Source organism: Heteronotia binoei, chromosome 3 (assembly GCF_032191835.1).
Source record: "Heteronotia binoei isolate CCM8104 ecotype False Entrance Well chromosome 3, APGP_CSIRO_Hbin_v1, whole genome shotgun sequence".
Lineage (NCBI taxonomy): Eukaryota > Metazoa > Chordata > Lepidosauria > Squamata > Gekkonidae > Heteronotia > Heteronotia binoei.
In genome coordinates this window covers 22601534-22621240 of record NC_083225.1, presented here as the reverse complement: position 1 = coordinate 22621240, position 19707 = coordinate 22601534, and the positions used below count along the sequence as shown (strand labels likewise).

At 50.1% G+C, this 19707-nt stretch overlaps 1 protein-coding gene across 1 annotated transcript in view; it reads right to left on the bottom strand.

The window, feature by feature from the left end:
• The window catches only part of VWA8 (von Willebrand factor A domain containing 8), a 106606-nt gene that overhangs the window by 51752 nt on the left and 35147 nt on the right, over nt 1–19707 (bottom strand). Inside the window, exons 16-23 of the mRNA XM_060233579.1 lie at nt 16332–16447; nt 14355–14461; nt 13029–13135; nt 11290–11361; nt 8583–8659; nt 5973–6048; nt 3585–3720; nt 1224–1343 (exon numbers count right to left, since the gene is read on the bottom strand). Coding sequence (XP_060089562.1) covers nt 1224–1343; nt 3585–3720; nt 5973–6048; nt 8583–8659; nt 11290–11361; nt 13029–13135; nt 14355–14461; nt 16332–16447 — 811 coding nt within the window. The remainder of the gene's footprint in view (nt 1–1223; nt 1344–3584; nt 3721–5972; nt 6049–8582; nt 8660–11289; nt 11362–13028; nt 13136–14354; nt 14462–16331; nt 16448–19707) is intronic.

Sequence of the window (19707 nt, the reverse complement as noted above, 5' to 3'; positions counted from 1 at the left end):
AAAGAAGAAGGAAGAGAGACTGGAGTTATGCCCCCTTGCCCTTCACTACCCAAAGGAGTTTCGGAGCGGCTTCCAATCGCCTTTCCCTCCCCCTCCCCACAACAGACAACCTGTGAGGGCTGAAGGAGCTCTGACAAAAACTGCTCTTGAGAGGAACAGCTCTGTGAGAACTTGTAAGAAGATAATGGATTTATATCCCGCCCTCCACTCCGAAGAGTCTCAGAGCGGCTCACAATCTCCTTTACCTTCCCCTCCCCCACAACAGACACCCTGTGAGGTGGGTGGGGCTGGAGAGGGCTCTCACAGCAGCTGCCCTTTCAAGGACAGAGTCTCAGAGCGGCTTACAATCTCCTTTACCTTCCCCCCCACCACAACAGACACCCTGTGAGGTGGGTGGGGCTAAAAGAGCTCTCCCAGCAGCTGCCCTTTCAAGGACAACCTCTGCCAGAGCTATGGCTGACCCAAGGCCATTCCAGCAGGTGCAAGTGGAGGAGTGGGGAATCAAACCCGGTTCTCCCAGATAAGAGTCCGCACACTTAACCACTACACCAAACTGGCTCAACTTGTGGCTGACTCAAGGTCACAGCAGCAGGTGCATGAGGAGGAGGAGTGGGGAGTCAGGCCCGGTTCTCCCAGGTAAGCGTCTGTGCATTTAACCACTACCCCAAACTGAAAGGCCATGCTCTGTATACAGTAGCTCCCAGGTTTACTCAGACATCTCTACTTACGTTAGGAGGACACAGAGAGAGAAAAGGCCTTAGACAGCTCCTGCCAGGTAGCAGAGACAGAAGGGGAGCTGAATGGACCAGCTCAGTATAGCACCTGCCTACAATTTTTTGAATCTTGCCTTCTCACTCTGAACTCATTTTACACAAATGCCTGGAATGTATTTTCTCTCATTTGTATCTTGAAAACAGCTGTTCTGCTGCTTCATCAGCAAAATACGTTCATATTATTAATTTTTTTTTCCTCAATCCCGACATTCTTTCTGCGCAACCGTTTCTCCCAGAAGAACTCCAGATTGATGAAATGTAAGAAATACACAATTTTCAAGGGACCACCTTGAGCTGGGATGCGGAAGCAGACAACAACAAAACCGAGATGGCCTCCTGCGTGACTTTTCTGCCAAGGCAACTTTTCGAAACAAAGCCGGCATCCGCAATGCTGAATTCCATAAAAAAAAAGGGAAAAACCCACAACATTTTGGTAAAGGTCCCACTTACCTAGTGTTCCAAAAAAGTCATTACCCAAGAAAGGAAATCCAGGTCTGTTGGCCAAAACTATCATCCTAAAGTCTGGATGGATGACTATCACATTCTTCCTCCCGCTCACGCTCGCAGGATCTGTGGAGTAGGCAGATTTGCAGTTAATATATTCCATTTTGCAAGGTGCTACCTGAGTAGCAAAACCCCGGCCCATCAGAGGTCTGCATGATGCCCATCCCGAGTGGTCCACTCCAGCCCAGGGCTCAGGAGGCCCAGAAGAAGTCACAGATGGTGCAAAAGGCAGCTCCCCAACCCCACCCCCGTCACAGCAAGAGGGGAGATGGCTCCAGGGTATGGATAGAATAACTGCTGGGGACGGAGAAGTCTTATTCAGGTTGGCGCCTGACAGTTCAGCAGGGCTGTCCCCAGCAGAGCCACATTCCTCAAAGCCCAGAAGGGGGCAACTGGGGAAGGGAAGGGATGGTGGCTCAGTGGTAGAGCATCTGCTTGGGAAGCAGAAGGTCCCAGGTTCGATCCCTGGCATCTCCAAAAAAGGGTCCAGGCAAATAGGTGTGAAAAACCTCAGCTTGAGACCCTGGAGAGCCGCTGCCAGTCTGAGAAGACAATACTGGCTTTGATGGACCCAAGGGTCTGATTCAGTAGAAGGCAGCTTCATATGGGGAGAGACGGTGGCTCAGTGGTAGAGCATCTGCTTGGGAAGCAGAAGGTCCCAGGTTCAATCCCTGGCATCTCCAAAAAAGGGTCCAGGCAAATAGGTGTGAAAAACCTCAGCTTGAGACCCTGGAGAGCCGCTGCCAGTCTGAGAAGACAATACTGGCTTTGATGGACCCAAGGGTCTGATTCAGTAGAAGGCAGCTTCATATGGGGAGAGACGGTGGCTCAGTGGTAGAGCATCTGCTTGGGAAGCAGAAGGTCCCAGGTTCAATCCCTGGCATCTCCAAAAAAGGGTCCAGGCAAATAGGTGTGAAAAACCTCAGCTTGAGACCCTGGAGAGCCGCTGCCAGTCTGAGAAGACAAGACTGACTTTGATGGACCAAGGGTCTGATTTAGTATAAGGCAGCTTCATATGTTCAAGGCAGGGGTGAGACTTGCTGATTCCCAGGATTTCCTCCAGCACTGCTGTGTGTGGGGGGGAGGTTCCCTCACATGGCCCAGCAGCAGAACCTCTGCCTGGCCCACAAAAGGTCCCAGGTCCCATCTCAGCATCTCCACCCAAAAAGATCAGGCGGCAGCAGCAGCAGCAGCGGCAACTGATCCCCAGGCCTTCCCCTTGAGACTGTGGACGACACGGCCAGTCTGAGTGGACAATACTGACCCTGGCAGACTGGGAGGCGGGGGTGGGTGGGTCTGATGGAACAGAAGGCAGTTTCATGTCTGTGGTACTTCCGATCCAGCCCACCGTTCCTCGAAAAAGATAACATTAACAGAATGGGTTTGATCCAAACCTCTTCTGCTCCTGCTGCGGAGGGTGGTCCCCCCACCCCCACCCTAAATGTCTCCGACTCCATTCCAGAGGGTCTCCTGGACCCTGCAAGGCCAGGTGGTCATGAAGGAGAGGGGCAGCAGGAGGGGCAAGGCAGAAGAGCTCTGAGCCCTGCCCATTCTTATTACAGCATCATTCCGAACCCATTCCCTTTTTAACTGAATGGCTTTCAGTTTGCAACCTATCATTTGTGTAACAGAAACAAGGCCCCCTCAAAAGAGTCATGTACTACAATACATTTTAAACAGCACACTGTTGACAAGAATCTAATCAATTCTGCATTTCACTTCTAAGTTGTCCTTTGCAACCTCAGGGCAAAGCTGTGCATTCCTTATACAGACATACAATAAATTTGTATATTTACGAAGAAAAGGAAAAGAAAGGTCCCCTGTGCAAGCACCAGTCGTTTCCGACTCTGGGGTGACGCTGCTTTCACAACGTTTTCATGGCAGACTTTTTACGGGGTGGTTTGCCATTGCCTTCCCCAGTCATCTACACTTTCCCCCCAGCAAGCTGGGGACTCATTTGACCGACCTCAGAAGGATGGAAGGCTGCGTCAACCTTGGGCCGGCTACCTGAACCAGCTTCCGCTTTTTTACGGGGTGGTTTGCCCTGGCCTTCCCCAGTCATCTGCGCTTTCCCCCCAGCAGGCTGGGTACTCATTTGACCGACCTCAGAAGGATGGAAGGCTGAGTCAACCTCGGGCCGGCTACCTGAACTAGCTTTCGCTGGGATATAACTCAGGTCGTGAGCAGAGAGTCCAGATCACAGTACTGCTGCTTTACCACTCTGCGCCACGGGGCCAATTATTTACAAAGAAGCCTCATGCTTATTTTAGAGTCTATGGATCCGATAAAGTAGGGGGAGATACTTACTGGCAACGAGGCGCCTTCCATCTGAGAGGATCATTTCTCCACTTTCCACTAAAGCTTTCAAAATGCAGGTGACATTTGTTGGCGCCTTATCTGCCTCATCAATAACTAAAACGTGACCCAACTTGACCGCTTTCACCTGGAAAAATTATTTAGGCGTCATCACACAGATCGTAGGACATGGCATTGTCAACCTCTACAAGCCTTTCAAGAATATTTAAAATTTACATTCCAGCTATTCATGTACCCAGCTAGAAAAGAACATGGGTAGAAACAAAGACTGTGCTTCAGGCCCGCCTGTACCGTCACTGTATTGTTATCCGGCCTCAGCAATAACCAGGCAGAGCCCTGCTTTCTTCCAGGGATGGGGCTCATATCTGGGGCTCCTGTAGGCCACTCATGGGGTGAGCAAGCTCAGAAGAGTGGACTCATGGAACTTGCAATTCTTGAGGCAAGATTTTGAGGTGCCAGGCTGGAAGGGACTGGGAGCAAGAGGGAGCTTGGCAAAAACAGACATCTCGATGGGTGTGGCTGCCTGCACAGTTGCAGGGTCAGAAACAGCAACACCTTCGAACGCTCACAATTTAGGTCCTCAGGTGAACCCTATGGAGAAAGGTTAAAACGCTTGGGGCTCTTAAGCTAGGAGAAACGTCGACTGCGGGGTGGCATGAGAGAGGTTGACAAGATTATGCATGGGATGGAGAAAGTAGAGAAAGAGGTCCTTTTCTCCCTTTCTCACAATACAAGAACTCGTGGGCATTCGATGAAATTGCTGAGCAGTCGGGTTAAAATGGATAAAAGGATGTCCTTCTTCACCCAAAGGGTGATTAACGTGGAATTCACTGCCACAGGAGGTGGTGGCGGCTACAAGCACAGCCAGCTTCAAGAGGGGGTTAGATAAAAATATGGAGCAGAGGTCCATCAGTGGCTATTAGTCACAGTGCGTGTGTGTGTATGTGTGTACAATTTTTTTTTGCCACTGTGTGACACAGAGTGTTGGACTGGATGGGCCATTGACCTGATCCAACATGGCCTCTCTTATGTTCTTACGTGACACAGAGTGTTGGACTGGATGGGCCATTGCCCTGATCCAACATGGTGTCTCTTGTGTTCTTATGTGACACAGAGTGTTGGACTGGATGGGCCATTGACCTGATCCAACATGGCCTCTCTTATGTTCTTATGTGACACAGAGTGTTGGACTGGATGGGCCATTGACCTGATCCAACATGGCCTCTCTTATGTTCTTATGTGACACAGAGTGTTGGACTGGATAGGCCATTGACCTGATCCAGCATGGCCTTTCTTATGTTCTTATGTGACACAGAGTGTTGGACTGGATGGGCCATTGACCTGATCCAACATGGCCTCTCTTATGTTCTTATGTGACACAGAGTGTTGGACTGGATGGGCCATTGACCTGATCCAACATGGCTTCTCTTATGTGACACAGAGTGTTGGACTGGATGGGCCATTGACCTGATCCAACATGGCTTCTCTTATGTTCTTATGTGACACAGAGTGTTGGACTGGATGGGCCACTGGCCGGATCCAACATGGCTTCTCTTATGTTCTTATTCATAGAACGTTAAATGCTGCACTGAATGCTGGTAACTGGCCCACTGTTTCTTGATGGGAGTAAAAATGGGGCTCATACAGGGGGACAAAAAGAGGCTGTTTTACCAGCAGGAAAGGAAACGTGGATTTCACACACTGATACTACGACTGATCCTTCAGAAATCACCTTCATGTGCCTATCATAGCTATTAATTACCAAACATTTGTGCCAATATAGGATGTATATATAGTGTCCAGATCACATGAAGTGATAGTATCGCTTTACTCTGCTCTGGTAAGACCTCACCTGGAGTATTGTGTTCAGTTTCAGGAACCACAATCTAAGAAGGATATAGACAAGCTGAAAGGGGTCCAGAGGAGGGCAATGAAGATGGTGAGGGGTCTGGAGACCAAGTCCTATGAGGAAAGGCTGAAGGACCTGGGGATGTTTAGCCTGGAGAGGAGACGGCTGAGAGGTGATGTGATCACCATCTTCAAGTTCTTGAAGGACTGTCATACAGAGAATGGTGTGGAATTGTTTTCTGTGGCCCCGGAAGGTAGGACCAGAACCAATGGGTTTAAATTAAATCAAATGAGTTTCTGGCTCAAGATGAGGAAGAACTCCCTGAGAGTCAGACTGGTTCTTCAGTGGAACAGGCTTCCTTGGGAGGTGGTGGGCTCTCCTTCCTTGGAGGTTTTGAAACAGGGACTAGATTTTTATCATTGGAGTGTGTCATGCTGACAGCCACAATACACATACTGTATATCAAGATCAACTTACTATACAGAAAATCTCTTATACTCTAATGTAAGCTTTAATTGCAGGCAACTTACAAGTGGAGAATCCTCATACACAACAAGACCGTCTTTTACAGAAGGCTGCAGTGTAAGACTTTGGACAGTGGTGTCTCTAAGACCAAACAAGAACACACAGGCTTTATCCAATGCAAACAAGGGAGAAAAAGCATTAAACCACCCAAAATCTCGGCCAGCACCAGTTTTAACTGGAGGAGCAGGCTCAATATTTCAAACCATGGTATGGTCACAGAAACACCCACCCACAGATGGTCGTGTCACTAATGAGGCACTTTAAGGAAGTGTGGGATATAGATCATCATCACAGAATGGTTTGGGGAGAGGAATCTCAATCACTTCCATGTCTGGCTGCTGAGTGCGGTTGTGAGGGGCACAAGCCGTGTTCCCTCCCCTCCCCCATCATTCCCACCCACAAAGCCCAACTGAAGCCTCTTCTGGTTTTGGATGATTTCACCAGTCTTCAATTTGCCGGGACATCTGGATGTCTGGGGAAAATGGAGTTTGTTTCCTTCTCACCAACTGGGATTCCAAGCCAAGGTTTCAAAACCAGGAAAGTTTCAGACACACTCCATACATGAGGGGAAGCCGAAACACAACACCAGGCATGTTTTCACCTATCATCAACCCAGAGAGGTTTGTCCTGATGTCTAAATAAAGCCAGAGTCTTTTTACATTAAAAACTAGATTAACGGCTATTAATGAGGTCACGTTTTCACCCTTCACCTTCATCAGCAGCCCTGGAAGCTGAGCTATTTCTACAGCCTCTCAGTCTCTACCCTGAGGGGCTCTGTGGATTTTTAACAAACACTGTTACGGCCATTTTCTTTCAGTTTCTAAAGTAGATTTTTCTGCTTGACCACACATGCTCTTTTAAAAACAAATCTCATCCATTTTGACTAAAGTACACTTTGGAATGCGCAAGCAAGCATTTCCTTTTATGTGATTTTTTAAAAAATTGTGTCAAGCTTCTAAAAAGAAAACGACATAATTTGTTCAAAAACAGAGTGGATGGATTCCAGAGAGTCCCCCTTTCTCCTTCAGAGCCAGTTTGGTGTAGTGGTTAAGTGCACGGACTCTTATCTGGGAGAACCGGGTTTGATTCCCCACTCCTCCACTTGCAGCTGCTGGGATGGCCTTGGGTCAGCCATAGCTCTCGTAGAAGTTGTCCTTGAAAGGGCAGCTTCTGGGAGAACTCTCTCAGCCCCACTCACCTCACAGGGCGTCTGTTGTGGGGGAAGAAGATAAAGGAGATTGTGAGCCGCTCTGAGACTCTGATTCAGAGAGAAGGGCAGGGTATAAATCTACAGTCTTCATCATCAGCAAGAGGGCTAATTTATGTGGAACACTCTCCCCCTGGAGGTGCACCTGCCCCCCCCCACCCCTGTTGATCCTCAGGAAGTAGCTGAAGACGATTTTATTTAGGAGTGCACTTGACTAATGTAGTTTTCATTTCTGGAAGATGTAATTGAAGCTTTTAAATTATGACTTTTTGTAAGTTTTTATAATTGTTGTTTCTATTGTGTTTTTTATAATGTTTTATTTATACCGTAAGCCAACATCAGTTCTGCAAGGGAGAAAGGCAGCTAAAATTACAAACAAACAAACAAACGATGTGGATCTCTCTCCAAAAGGCCTCCCCGCCCCCCAGGGAAATATTTCTGACAGGACCTCTCTGCTCTGTCAAGAGGGTCTGCTTCCAAGTGGTCTTCCATCCCAGGCTGCTGGCCGGTTCCCACACCCATTTAGACCCAGACTAAGCCTTCCGTCTCTCAAGCGGCTACCCCAGGGCTTGCAGTCACACAGCTGCAAGTACCCAGCACACGGGCGACCTCCTGAGAGAGCAAATGATCCGGAGGAATGGCTGTAATACAGGGGAGGAGCCTGAAGGTCCCACGTTCAATCCCCACCCTCTCCAGTTCAAAGGACAAGGCTATAGGTGAGGTGAAAGACCTCAGACGGAGGCCTGGAGAGATGCTGTTGGTCTGAGGAGACAAGGCTGACCGTGATGGACCAAGAGGGGACCAATTCAGTACTCGGCAGCTTCACGTGTTCATGAAGTCCTTTCGCCACCCCCACGCTGCAGTCTTCCTCCATGCTGGGCTGCTGAAATGTACTGGGATTAAATTCCCAATGGGAATTTACAGCTGCAGATCTCCATGGTGGCTGGGAGTCTGATGGAGCATCTAGTTTGGTCTGTAGCCTCAGTAGTGCCACAGCATCCGGTGCTGCCAGACCGGGCTCTGAGCTCTGCCTCTAGCCTGCGTCAATCCTAGAATCACAGGGTTGGAAGAGTCCACAGAGGCCATCTAGTCCAACCCCCTGTTCAGTGCAGGATCAGCCTGACCTGGCTTTTAGTTTATGACCATCTAGGCCAACCCCCTGTTCAGTGCAGGATCTCTGACCAGTGTCCGTCCAGCCGCTGGTTCAAGGCTGCCGGGGAGGAGGAGCTCACACACACCCCGCCACCGAGGGAGCTGATTCCAGTGCTGAACAGCTTGGACTGTAAAAACGTTCTTCCTAATATCCAGCCCAAGCGGTAGCTAGGCAGAGCCCTGCTTTGTTTCGGGCACGGTAGGCATGAAGAAAACAAAGAAGCACACAGATGCCAAAGAATTCAATATCTCTTACCTATGTAGCTGCAAATATTCCCTTGGCCTATTCATCAGCTGAAGGAATCTGTCAACGACTTTGTTTTTCCCCACACCCTGTGGAGACAAAGACGACGCTTATCCGTAACTTTAAATTAACAGAAAGCGCTTCACACTTGATCATCGACAAGGATAATGCGGCCCCCCCCCCCCCCCCCCCAAGACTCCGTCATATTCAGCCACTGAAGCTGGCACAGTTCCGAGGACAGGCCAGCAAAGAAGGCCCACGCTGGGATGCTTCCCGGCTGCCCCAGGGTCACATGCCGGTCGTCCCAGCAAGTTCTACCCACACGGTTGGCAAGGGGGCAGCTGGGTGACCGCCGTAACACCAGAGAGGTCAACCACCCTGAATCCCTGCTCGCCTTCCACCGAGACTGAGTCTCTACACCAGGGGAGCCCCCCCCCCCCCAAAAAAGAGCAGACTGCAGTCTGCCCAGATCATTGGCTCCATCTGGGCGTATCAGGAGGGACCGGGAGTCCCCCAGCACAGCACTCCTTGACTTAAATCCACGTGCCTCGTCTTCCCCCCGCCTCCTGTTTCCCAGGAGGTTTCCACCCTGCAGGTGCTGGCTCATCCTGTGAGGACAACCTGTCTAGCACAGCCATCTCTTCTCTAGTAACAGAACTAGCGCTGTGCAGCCTCTAGAGCACGGGATGCCTGCAGTCTAGTCTTCGGCTGCCGCCAGATGGTGCACTTTTCGGACAAGGAGATATGAAGCTGCCTTCTACTGAATCAGACCCTCCTGCGTCCATCAAAGTCAGTCTTGTCTCCTCAGACTGGCAGCAGCTTTCTCCAGGGTCTCCAGCTGAGGTTTTTCACACCTACTTGCCTGGACCCTTTTTAGTTGGAGATGCCGGGGATTGAATCTGGGACTTTCTGCTTACCAAGCAGATGCTCTAGCACTGAGCCACCATCCCTCCCTTTAAGTCAGTCTTGTCTACTCAGACTGGCAGCGGCTCTCCAGGGTCTCAAGCTGAGGTTTTTCCATGCCTATTTGCCTGGACCCTTTTTAGTTGGAGATGCCGGGGATTGAACCTGGGACCTCCTGCTTACCAAGCAGATGCTCTCCCACTGAGCCACTGTCCCTCCATCTCCATCACCTACTGCCTGGACCCTTTTTAGTTGGAGATGCCGGGGATTGAACCTGGGACCTCCTGCTTACCAAGCAGATGCTCTCCCACCGAGCCACCGTCCCTCCATCTCCATCACCTACTGCCTGGACCCTTTTTAGTTGGAGATGCCGGGGATTGAACCTGGGACCTCCTGCTTACCAAGCAGATGCTCTACCACTGAGCCACCGTCCCTCCCCAAAGTTCTGACTGCACTTCTATTTGATCCGATTTTTTGTATGTGTTGGAGAATTTCAATCTACCGTAACCTGCTTCTCCACATACTCATCCCATAGTTGACCGTCCAGGTTATGGCCATGCGGCAACTACGGAGTGGGTGGTCGGGCAGGCAGCATCCTTTTCTGCTTGCTTTTTCACCCATGGGCATAAGTGCCCAGCCGAAACACCAGCTCCTTTCTAACAGCTCCACAATTCCTCCACCAAGTACTGTGATCGTTGGTTCCTTTGCAACTGTATTTCCCCACCAGAAATCACCCCCTTTCCTGCCTGATCTCACTCCCTTCCCTGCTCATTTCAGGGTGACATTCTCCCTTTTTCTCTCCCCACAGAGCTTTCCCACCAGAGCAATATTCTGCAGGGGCTTGGAGTAAGGTTCTGGGGGAGGGAGCAGGGGGAAGAATCCTGGCCACTGATACAGGAGCCTTTTAAATATAGACTGTTTCCAGCCCTGTCCCACCCCAAGAAATGGCAGAACGAGTCGTTTTTCTTGAGTTTATCATTCAAAAACACCTCTGGGTGTTCCCAGTCCTGACAGAACATTTGGGTACTACAATGAGCAAGTGGTGGCACGTGACCCGGGCACAAATATGTGGTTAGGACCACATCACTGACTTTTCTTTTTTTAAGCAGCTCAAAAACGGAAGGGAAGGTTCAGACTTCCCAAGCGGCTGGAGATCACCACAGGGGAGTTCAGATACCCAGAAATGGATCTCGCAGGCAGGGCCCCTCCTCTGAAAGGGGAGCATGTTCCCCCCACCAGGCCAGGTTAAGCAGATGTCCTTCAGGCCGGGGACAACCAGCAAACGGTGGTCCGCAGAGCGCAAAGCTCTCCGGGGCACACAAGGGGAGAGGCGGTCCCTCAGTCCCAGGACACACAGGGCTTCAAAGGTCATCGCCAGCACTTTGAAATGAATCCGGTACTTGACTGGTAGCCGGTGCAATTAGCGGAGCAGTGGTGGCCTATACACAGAATTAAACTTTGTTGGTCTTAAAGGTGCCACTGGACTCAAACTTTATTCTGTATCAGGGGTGGCCCAACTCGCTTCATGCAAAAGCCACGTGCAATAAACGTCAGATGTTTGAAAGCCACAAGGAGGGAGGGAAGGGTGGATTAAATGCATTCTCCAAGCTGCAGGCTGGCTTGGCTTCGTGAAGTGGCTGAAAGAGAAAAAAGCCTTCTCTCCAAGCCGGCCAGTAGGGCAGTGGGGGCTTCTAGAGCCGCACAATAAGCGTGAAAGAGCCACAGGTGGCTCCTGAGCCACAGTTTGGCCACCCCCGGTCTATAGCCAAACAAAAGCATGCATGTGACTAGCAACAAAACTGTCGACCACTCTCACCTGGTTGCCGACTAACAGCAGGTGCTCTCCAAGCAAGAAGTCTTTTAGCATATCTTCCATCACCATCATATGCTAGAAGGGAAGGAATAGAGTTTTGTGTGTATTAAAAGAGTCTATGCCAGGGGTGTCAAATTCAGTTATGAGTGCTGAATCTGACATAAATAAGACCTCGTGGGGCCGAGCCATGTCAGGTTGGGCTGCACCAGGTGTGTACCTATTTATGATTAGGCAGCAGAGATATAAACTTTATAAAGGACACAAAGACAAGAGATTTTTTTTAAAAAAAAACCTTAAAACATCCTTAAGGTATTAGCACTTGGTCTTAAAAGGTGCTTTTTTTTTTGTATTTCTCCCATGGGGCCGAGGGAACTGGACAAAGGAAGCTCTGGCTCAGTAGCTCTGCCGTGCCTGCCCAAGCAAGCTCTCTCTCCCCTCCTTCCTCAACAGAGGAGTCTCAGCCAAGGGAGAAAATAGAGGTTTTGCTCTGTAGCTCTTGTGCGATTGGGCAAACCTGGCAAAGCAAGCTGGGATGCAGAAGGCAGAAAGAGAGAGGGAGAAGGAAGCAGATGATAGCCAGTTGTTCGGGGGCCCGACAGGAGCCCTCCGGGGGCCTGATTCAGCCCCCCAGGCTGCATGTTTGACACCCCTGGTCTATGCAGCTCTAGGTCAGAAGGTGAAGGGGCTGGGAGCGCAAGCTGTGTTTTCATCAGTACTCCTGTTGCAGGCTGTGGCTTTCGTGTGCAGTCTCTGTGCACACGAAAACGCATACACCTTGAATAAAACTCTGATGGTCTTAAAGGTGCTCCGAGATTCAAACAGTATCTCCGTTGTGTCAGACAGGGGTCAAAAGGCTTCATCCAGATCTCGCAGTGAGCAGAGATGAGGCCCAAACACCACCCGGGTCGGAGGCTGTGCTCTTCCCATCTCTTCTTGTGGGGGAGCCCTGGGTGCGGGAACATTCCTTCCAGCATATCCAAAGGCAGTGGGGGGAGGTAAATGATGTGAACAGACAACTGGCCTTTTGAGATTGAGGAATACTTTCTTTAAAAAGAAAAAACCCTTTCACAGCAACGGGGGGGAGTCGCATTTTAGAAAGAAACTGCAGTTTGTTGTGATATCTGAATTGGGACACTGCCAATAAACTGTCGTTTCTGCCTTGCCTAGAAAGTGAACTGTAAAATCAAGAATAAGGCAGGGCTTAGAATTTGGCCCTGAAAGCAAGAACATAATCTTGATCAAATAATACACTGTACACTGCCCAAAGCGCCACTCTGGCCGGGATTGCCTGGTTCATAAATTTAATAAATAATAATAGACATATCTGAAATTATTTAACAAACCAGCAAGTAAAACTGGTAGCTTTTTCCTAAAGAAATAAATAATGATAAAAATACCTGAAATTATTTAACAAACTAGCAGGGGAAACTGGTAGCTTTTTCCTAAAGAAAGAAATAATGATAAAAATATCTGAAATTATTTAACAAACTAGCAGGGAAAACTGGTAGCTTTCTCCTAAAGAAAGAAATAATGAGAAAAAATATCTGAAATTATTTAACAAACTAGCAGGGAAAACTGGTAGCTTTCTCCTAAAGAAAGAAATAATGAGAAAAAATATCTGAAATTATTTAACAAACTAGTAGGGAAAACTGGTAGCTTTCCCCTAAAGAAATAGCTTTATTTGTTGCCAGCTCTTTATTCTGAAAAAACCAGACTGTCCCCGTCCAGGCAGAACCCCTTACTTGAGTGTTTTCATAGAAGAGCACGTCCGGCACCTTCATCCTGGCGTCGGGGTTGTGCACTGGGATGGTGGCAGCACCAATCCTCAAGACTCCCATGTTGATTTCACCTGGATGTTTCATACAAATTGAGCATTACCCACTTTTGCACAATTAGGCACACTGCAGTTAAAGAGGCAATGGGTCTCTTTTATTTCACCCAGGTCAGAGCCACAGGTGTGGAACAAAAAAAGCAGCAAGACAAAGGAGACACACACAGTTAGTGGCAGAGCACGTGCCAAGTATGCCCACCCTGGTATCTGTTGTTAAAGGGCTCGGATAAGGAAAAAGGGAGTGGGGAAAAGACCTTGGTCTGGAGAGCAGATGCCAGTTAAGTGTTGATGTTGCTGGAGGGACCAATAGTTGGTCCTTAAATGAAACTTGGAAAGAACGGAGGAATGTTGCTGGGCAGGATAAGTGCTGAATAACATGTCACTACACCATTCTAGTAAGACATTTTTCACATGTTACAGGCGGCATTGCAAAAGCACAAAACACAATATAACTTGAACTAGAGTCTGAAGGGTAAAAATGGTGCCCCGCTTGAAGCCACGAGGTCTTATCAGCTGGCATCACATTCCAAGCCACCCTCCTCCTCCCTTGTTAAAAGGAGATACCGGTGTGTGTGGGGGGGGGGGGAGAACTATATTGGAAGCCACTTCTTCCCCCTGGTCTCTTGCACACCCATTTCTCTTCCTCTGTGATCAGCCACTTGACACGTTTGCTTCAAAGGAGGAGGCACCAGGGACACCACAAGGGAAAGGACTGCCTCAGAAGTGACACAAGAGACATGTCAGGGAATGGCAAAGGAAGGGGACTCACTTTGAGACTCACTTTGAGCTGCTCTCACCGCCCCCACCCTCACCCCCTCCCAAATGGCTCACAGGCAAAGATGCATGGTATGGAAGGAACCAGAGAGACCTGCTGAGAGATCCTAGCTTCCGAAGGCAGCCATGTTGGGCTGCTGTAGGACAGCTGGCTTCAAGGAGCACCTCAGAGACCAGCAGAAAGAGCATCAGGGCGAAAGCTGCCTTCTGACAAAGAGTCTGACAAGCTCTGACCCCTCCAGATCTTCTTGGTCTCTGGAGTGCTGAGAGAGGAGAAGCTACGCCTGGTTTCTACTGGGCATGGCTGCTCATCCTTCTGCCCTCGAACAGGGGACAACTCAACAGCAATAAACCTTCAGCATGCAGGACTTTTGTCACTGGAACGCCAGCAGAGAGCTGGATCACAGATGCTGGCAGGCAGTGTTCACGTGTACAGAAGCGGGGGGGAATGTTATCAGCTTACAACTCAGAGCCTTGGCGTCTGTCTCCTCTGTATCGGCGGCGCTTCCATGAATTCCACAGTCCAGCAGATTTTTATGTAAGGCAGATGCTGCAAGGCTAGGTAGAAACCTAATGAGAAGGGAGGGGGAAAAGATGGAAATGTTATTTCCAGGAGAGTTTTCTGCTGCATTCTGCAGCCACAGACCCTAGGGGCTGCTGTGCTTTTAGCGTCTGGATATGACCAGCCTCTGTCTGTACTGCTACAATCAGCACTCCAAGCCCCACACCCAGGACACAAAACATGTGATTTGCAAGCCAGTTCTGTGCCTGCTTACTCCAAAGTAAGCCTCACACAGTAAAGCTCCTCTCTTGTGTACATATAAAGCTGCCTCCTACTGAATCAGACCCTCCTGCATCCATCCAAGTCAGTCTTGCCTACTGAGGCAGCGGCTCTCCAGTGGAGGTTTTTTACGCCTACTTGCCTGGGCCGTTTTTAGTTGGAGATGCCAGTGGGGATTGAACCTGGGACCTACTGCTTACCAAGCAGATGCTCTACCACTGAGCCACTGTCCTTCCCTAGAACATCTGAAGCTGCCTTCTACTGAATCAGACCCCCTCGGTCCATCCAAGTCAGTTTTGTCTCCTCAGACTGGCAGTGGCTCTCCAGGGTCTCAAGCTGAGGTTTTTCACGCCTACTTGCCTGGACACTTTTTAGTTGGAGATGCCGGGGATTGAACCTGGGACCTTCTGCTTACCAAACAAATGCTCTACCACTGAGCCACCATCCCTTCCCTTAAAAGGAGGCTGAAGTTGGTTCCTTATTCCCAGTTCCTTATTCGTGAGCATCTGAAGCTGCCTTCTACTGAATCAGACCCCCTTCGGTCCATCAAAGTCAGTCTTGTCTACTCAGACGAGCAGCATCTCTCCAGGGTCTCCAGCTGAGGTTTTTCATGCCTACTTGGATGGGCCATTTTTAGTTGGCGATGCCAGTGGGGATTGAACCTGGGACCTTCTGCTTACCAAGCAGATGCTCTGCCACTGAGCCACCATCCCTCCCATGAACATATGAAGCTGCCTTCTACTGAATCAGACCCTCAGTCCATCAGAGTCAGTATTGTCTACTCAGACAGGCAGCAGCTCTCCAGGGTCTCAAGCTTTCACACCTACTTGTCTGGACCCTTTTTAGTTGGAGATGCCGGGGAACAAACCTGGGACCTTCTGCTTACCAAGGAGATGCTCTACCACTGAGCCACCATCCCTCTTCATAAGCAATCCCAAATGTAGCTACTCAGGTCAACCCACTGCAGAGGAAGAGCCTGGAGGTGGGCATCTCTCCCAACTGCTCAGACCACCCTACAAGCTGGGGGTGGCACAAGGAGGCGGGTACCGTCCTCCGTCAGGTGACTGTCTCAGGGGAAACCCTACACAACTGGGACCCATTATGGCGGGGTAACGTTGCATGGTCACCGCTGTTCAGTTAGGCTTGTAATTAGGGGATTGAGCCTTTAAAACTGTGTTGCCAGTCTACTTTCAGCCTGAGGAGTGCATTAGGGAGCTTACTTCAGGCTGCTAAATGTTTTATCCTGATTCTAATGACTGGATTTTAGTGGCTGTAACTTTTTTTTTTTTAATTTGACACTCGCACGCTTTATGTCTCTGTTCTGTTTTGTGTTGTCTGCTACCTCAAAAGCAGGTGGTGTGAAGAAATGGCACACCCGATTTCCCCAACAGAGAAATAAATTCCGTCTCCTGGGGGAATCCCATGTCGTGGCTGGCCTCCCCACACGCTGCAGGCTTGCATCGTGAAGGAACCAGTGGGGGCTTTGTAGTCTCCCCACGCATGGATTCCACGCTGCCCATCCCTTCCGGGGTCAGAGGCAGGAGGACTAGAGCCTGCCTGGCCTATCAGAAGCCAGCCTTTGGGCACGCTCGGAAGGAGGGAGAGAACCCGTTTCCAGCCTTGCTGAACTTTAAAAGCGACAACACTAGAAATCCGTACCGAGAAAGACAAGCTTTATTGATTGTGCGGTAGAGGCTCTCATCTGGGTAGTGGGACAGCCGCCGGCAAACCCTCAGGAGCTGCCTCGTGGACAAGGACGATGCCAACGACTGCGTCTGTGCAAAGCAGAAATAATTTCATTCAGGAGTCCTTCTTCTATAGCTTAGGAGGGAAACTCACTTATATGAGAGGCCATCCTTGCATCAAGATATGTCTGCAATAGGTCTAAAAGTTGAGAACAGACTAGATCAGAGAAAGCAGGCTGCACTTTTCTCATAAATGTCATTTACCCCGTGGTCACCTTCTGCACCCATCCAGGCCACGTAGCCGCTTGGAAGCTGTGCCATACTGATGGCGTGGCATGGAGAAGGCACGGGAAGGGGCCAAAGTCTCTCTCTAAATGCCTTCTTGAAGCCCTGCCAATGCGACATTTGTGGAAAGGAACCACACGAACTCACCTGGGAGGTTCACGGGGCTCATGAGGGCAGCGTGGCAGGAACCCTACAGACCGGGCATGGTTTGTGACAAACTGAGCCTTGTAATTCGGCCTGTGCCCATCCCTAGCCTCCAGCTAGAATGCCCTGAACAGCACAAGCCGCTGGCATCTCCCGGGAAAAGCGCTTCAGAGGCTCCTCCCCCAAAAGGCACACAGCAGACACAAACACGCCGAGAAGGCCTTTCTCCCACAAAGGGACTGCTTTGGTTCCGCAAAGTCACAGGAAAGGCCTGGAAGCCCCCATTTCTTCACACGGAGCTTCAAAGAGCAGCCCCTCCCCCCCCACAGCAGCAGAGAGAGAACTGGGGGAGGGGGCAGTCTGCATCCCCCCCCACCTTTGCACTGGAAAAGGCACGAGAGGAGCCCCCTCGGTTATTTCTGAGCTTCAAAAGTCTCTCTGGGGCAGGTCTGCGTCTACGCAGTGACCCGTGTGGGACTGCACGGGTACCACGGTGATGAGGAGATATTTTGCTTGTCGCTCAACCGACTGCTGGAGCTACTCAACTTCAAAACCTCCAAATTTCCAAAAAACGGTAACCCACCCGGTGTTGCTAGAGATCTCATAGTTCAGGGAACAAGAGCATCAAGGATTAAGCATTCCTTCGGCCGCGAGAAAAGCGAGGCCAAGAGTCACAGTTCCCGTTTGACCAAGTCTGGATGCCAGAAGGTAAAACTTCCTACGTTTGGTGACTTAGCAAACCCTGGCTAGCAAGAAAGCTGGTTCTCCTCAGGACCTGATCCCTTCGTCATGGCTAAGAGGCTCTGCTCTGCGTGTTTATCAATCAGTTCAGCATGTTCAATTCAAGAGCCATCCCACCTGCTCTGATGCGTTGTCTCGCATCAGTGGCTTCCACATGCAACCCACGGGGGTTTCTGTCCCCCTGCAGGCTGGCCATGTAGCTCCTGGAGACTCCTACGGGGTGAGCAGACGGGCTGCTGGTTTTGCCTCTTGCTCTTCACCTCAGCCATCTCCTTGGCCCCGAATCTTTCAAGAATCTCTCAAAAGCTACAAACCATGGCCACAGAATCCTTTGATTCAGCTGGCCATCTCAGAACACACAGGCCAGTCTACTGTTTGGGAGCCCCACCGAGCGTTCCCCTCAACTAACGCTCTTTTCCTCCAGAGGCGATGCCAACAAGGCAAAGGCAATTTTGGGCTATATCAACAGAAGTCTAGTGTCCAGATCACGTGAAGTGATGGTATCACTTTACTCTGCTCTGGTAAGACCTCACCTGGAGTATTGTGTTCAGTTTGGGGCACCACATTTTAAGTCCTATGAAGAAAGGTTGAAGGAGCTGGGGATGTTTAGCCTGGAGAGGAGACGACTGAGAGGTGATACGATCACCATCTTCAAGTATTTGAAGGGTTGTTCAATAGAGGATGGTGTGGAATTGTTTTCTGTGGCCCCGGAAGGTAGGACCAGAACCAACGGGTTGAAATCAAATCAAAAGAGCTTCCACCTCAACATTAGGAAGAACTTCCTGACTGTTAGAGCAATTCCCCAGTGGAACAGGCTTCCTCGGGAGGTGGTGGTCTCTCCTTCCTTGGAGGTTTTTAAACAGAGGCTAGATGGCCATCTGACTGCAATGAAGATCCTGTGAATTTAGGGGGAGGTATTTGTGAGTTTCCTGCATTGTGCAGGGGGTTGGACTAGATGACCCTAGAGGTCCCTTCCAACTCTAGGATTCTATGATTCTAAGACATGATCTCTGGGACATCTGAACGCCTGCTCTAATTAAATATGCATCCATTTTGGAGTCTGCAGGGGGCACTTGGGGAATTTGGACGCCGTGTGGTGGGAGCAGCCACAAAATGGCTGCCACAGCTGACCTTCAGTCACACAGGGAAGACACTGGGCTACATTTTTAAAAACCTGCACAGGCAATGGAATTTCCAATGGCAAGAGCCGTGTGTGTGGGGGGGGGGGGGACACCAGGAGAGGTGTTGGTGGCATCCAGTTTGGGGAACCCTAAATCAGCCATTTTCTAAAACCAGCAAGAGCCATCTTCAAAACAAAATGAAAAAGCTGGCAAAAACATCAAAGAACAGGACGTAGGGTCACAATTAGCAGTAAGACTAATATATGGATATAAAAATAGGCTGGCAGTGGAGGTCATGTTGTGGTGCTCTTGTTTTACGCAAGCATCCGCAGGCGTCTGGCCCCGCCTGCGTGAGGAAAGGCTGCCACCATCTCCTCCTGTCCCCCTGCCTGAGTCCCTTGCGGAAGCCGTTTCCACTCCCAGCACCAGCCGCCTATTTATAGCCCCTTCTGCAGAGGGCCTGTCACTCCTCATTGGCAGGAATTTCCCCTCCGTCTGCACCGTGACTCACGGAGATGATGGCGAGGAGGAGGAGGAGGAGGAGGAGGCCGGCTGCCGCTGGACATTTCCCCGTTTCTGAAAAGGCCTCCCTGCCAAGAGGGTCTCTTCCCCCCCATCCTCATTACCAGTAATTAAGGATCACTAGACAATTTGGGCAGAAAACTGTACCTCCGCCAAGCTCCACATATATTTATCCAGATGGACAGATGGAGCGAAGGCATTAAATGCAACCCACGGGGATTAAAAGGTCTTGGTATTTCCAAAATTAGCATCAGTCAAGACGCACACTGGGCAATTATTTCTCCTTAAAGTCAAGCATTCTCAATAAAGATAACCAAGTGAGACAGTCTCTCCCTGATCCTCTTCCGTCTGGCAGTTCTCCGCTCTGCTCTCACGGTGGACTTGCTCAGCAACCGCGGGCTGGATCATGTGACACAAGCCCTGCCCAATCAGAACCAAGGAAGGGGAGCTGCAGGCCAAAGGGCCCAAGCCCCTCCCCCCACAACTCCCCGCCCCCTAGGGATTGATCCATCTCAAGCGCAGGACATCCTTAAGTCG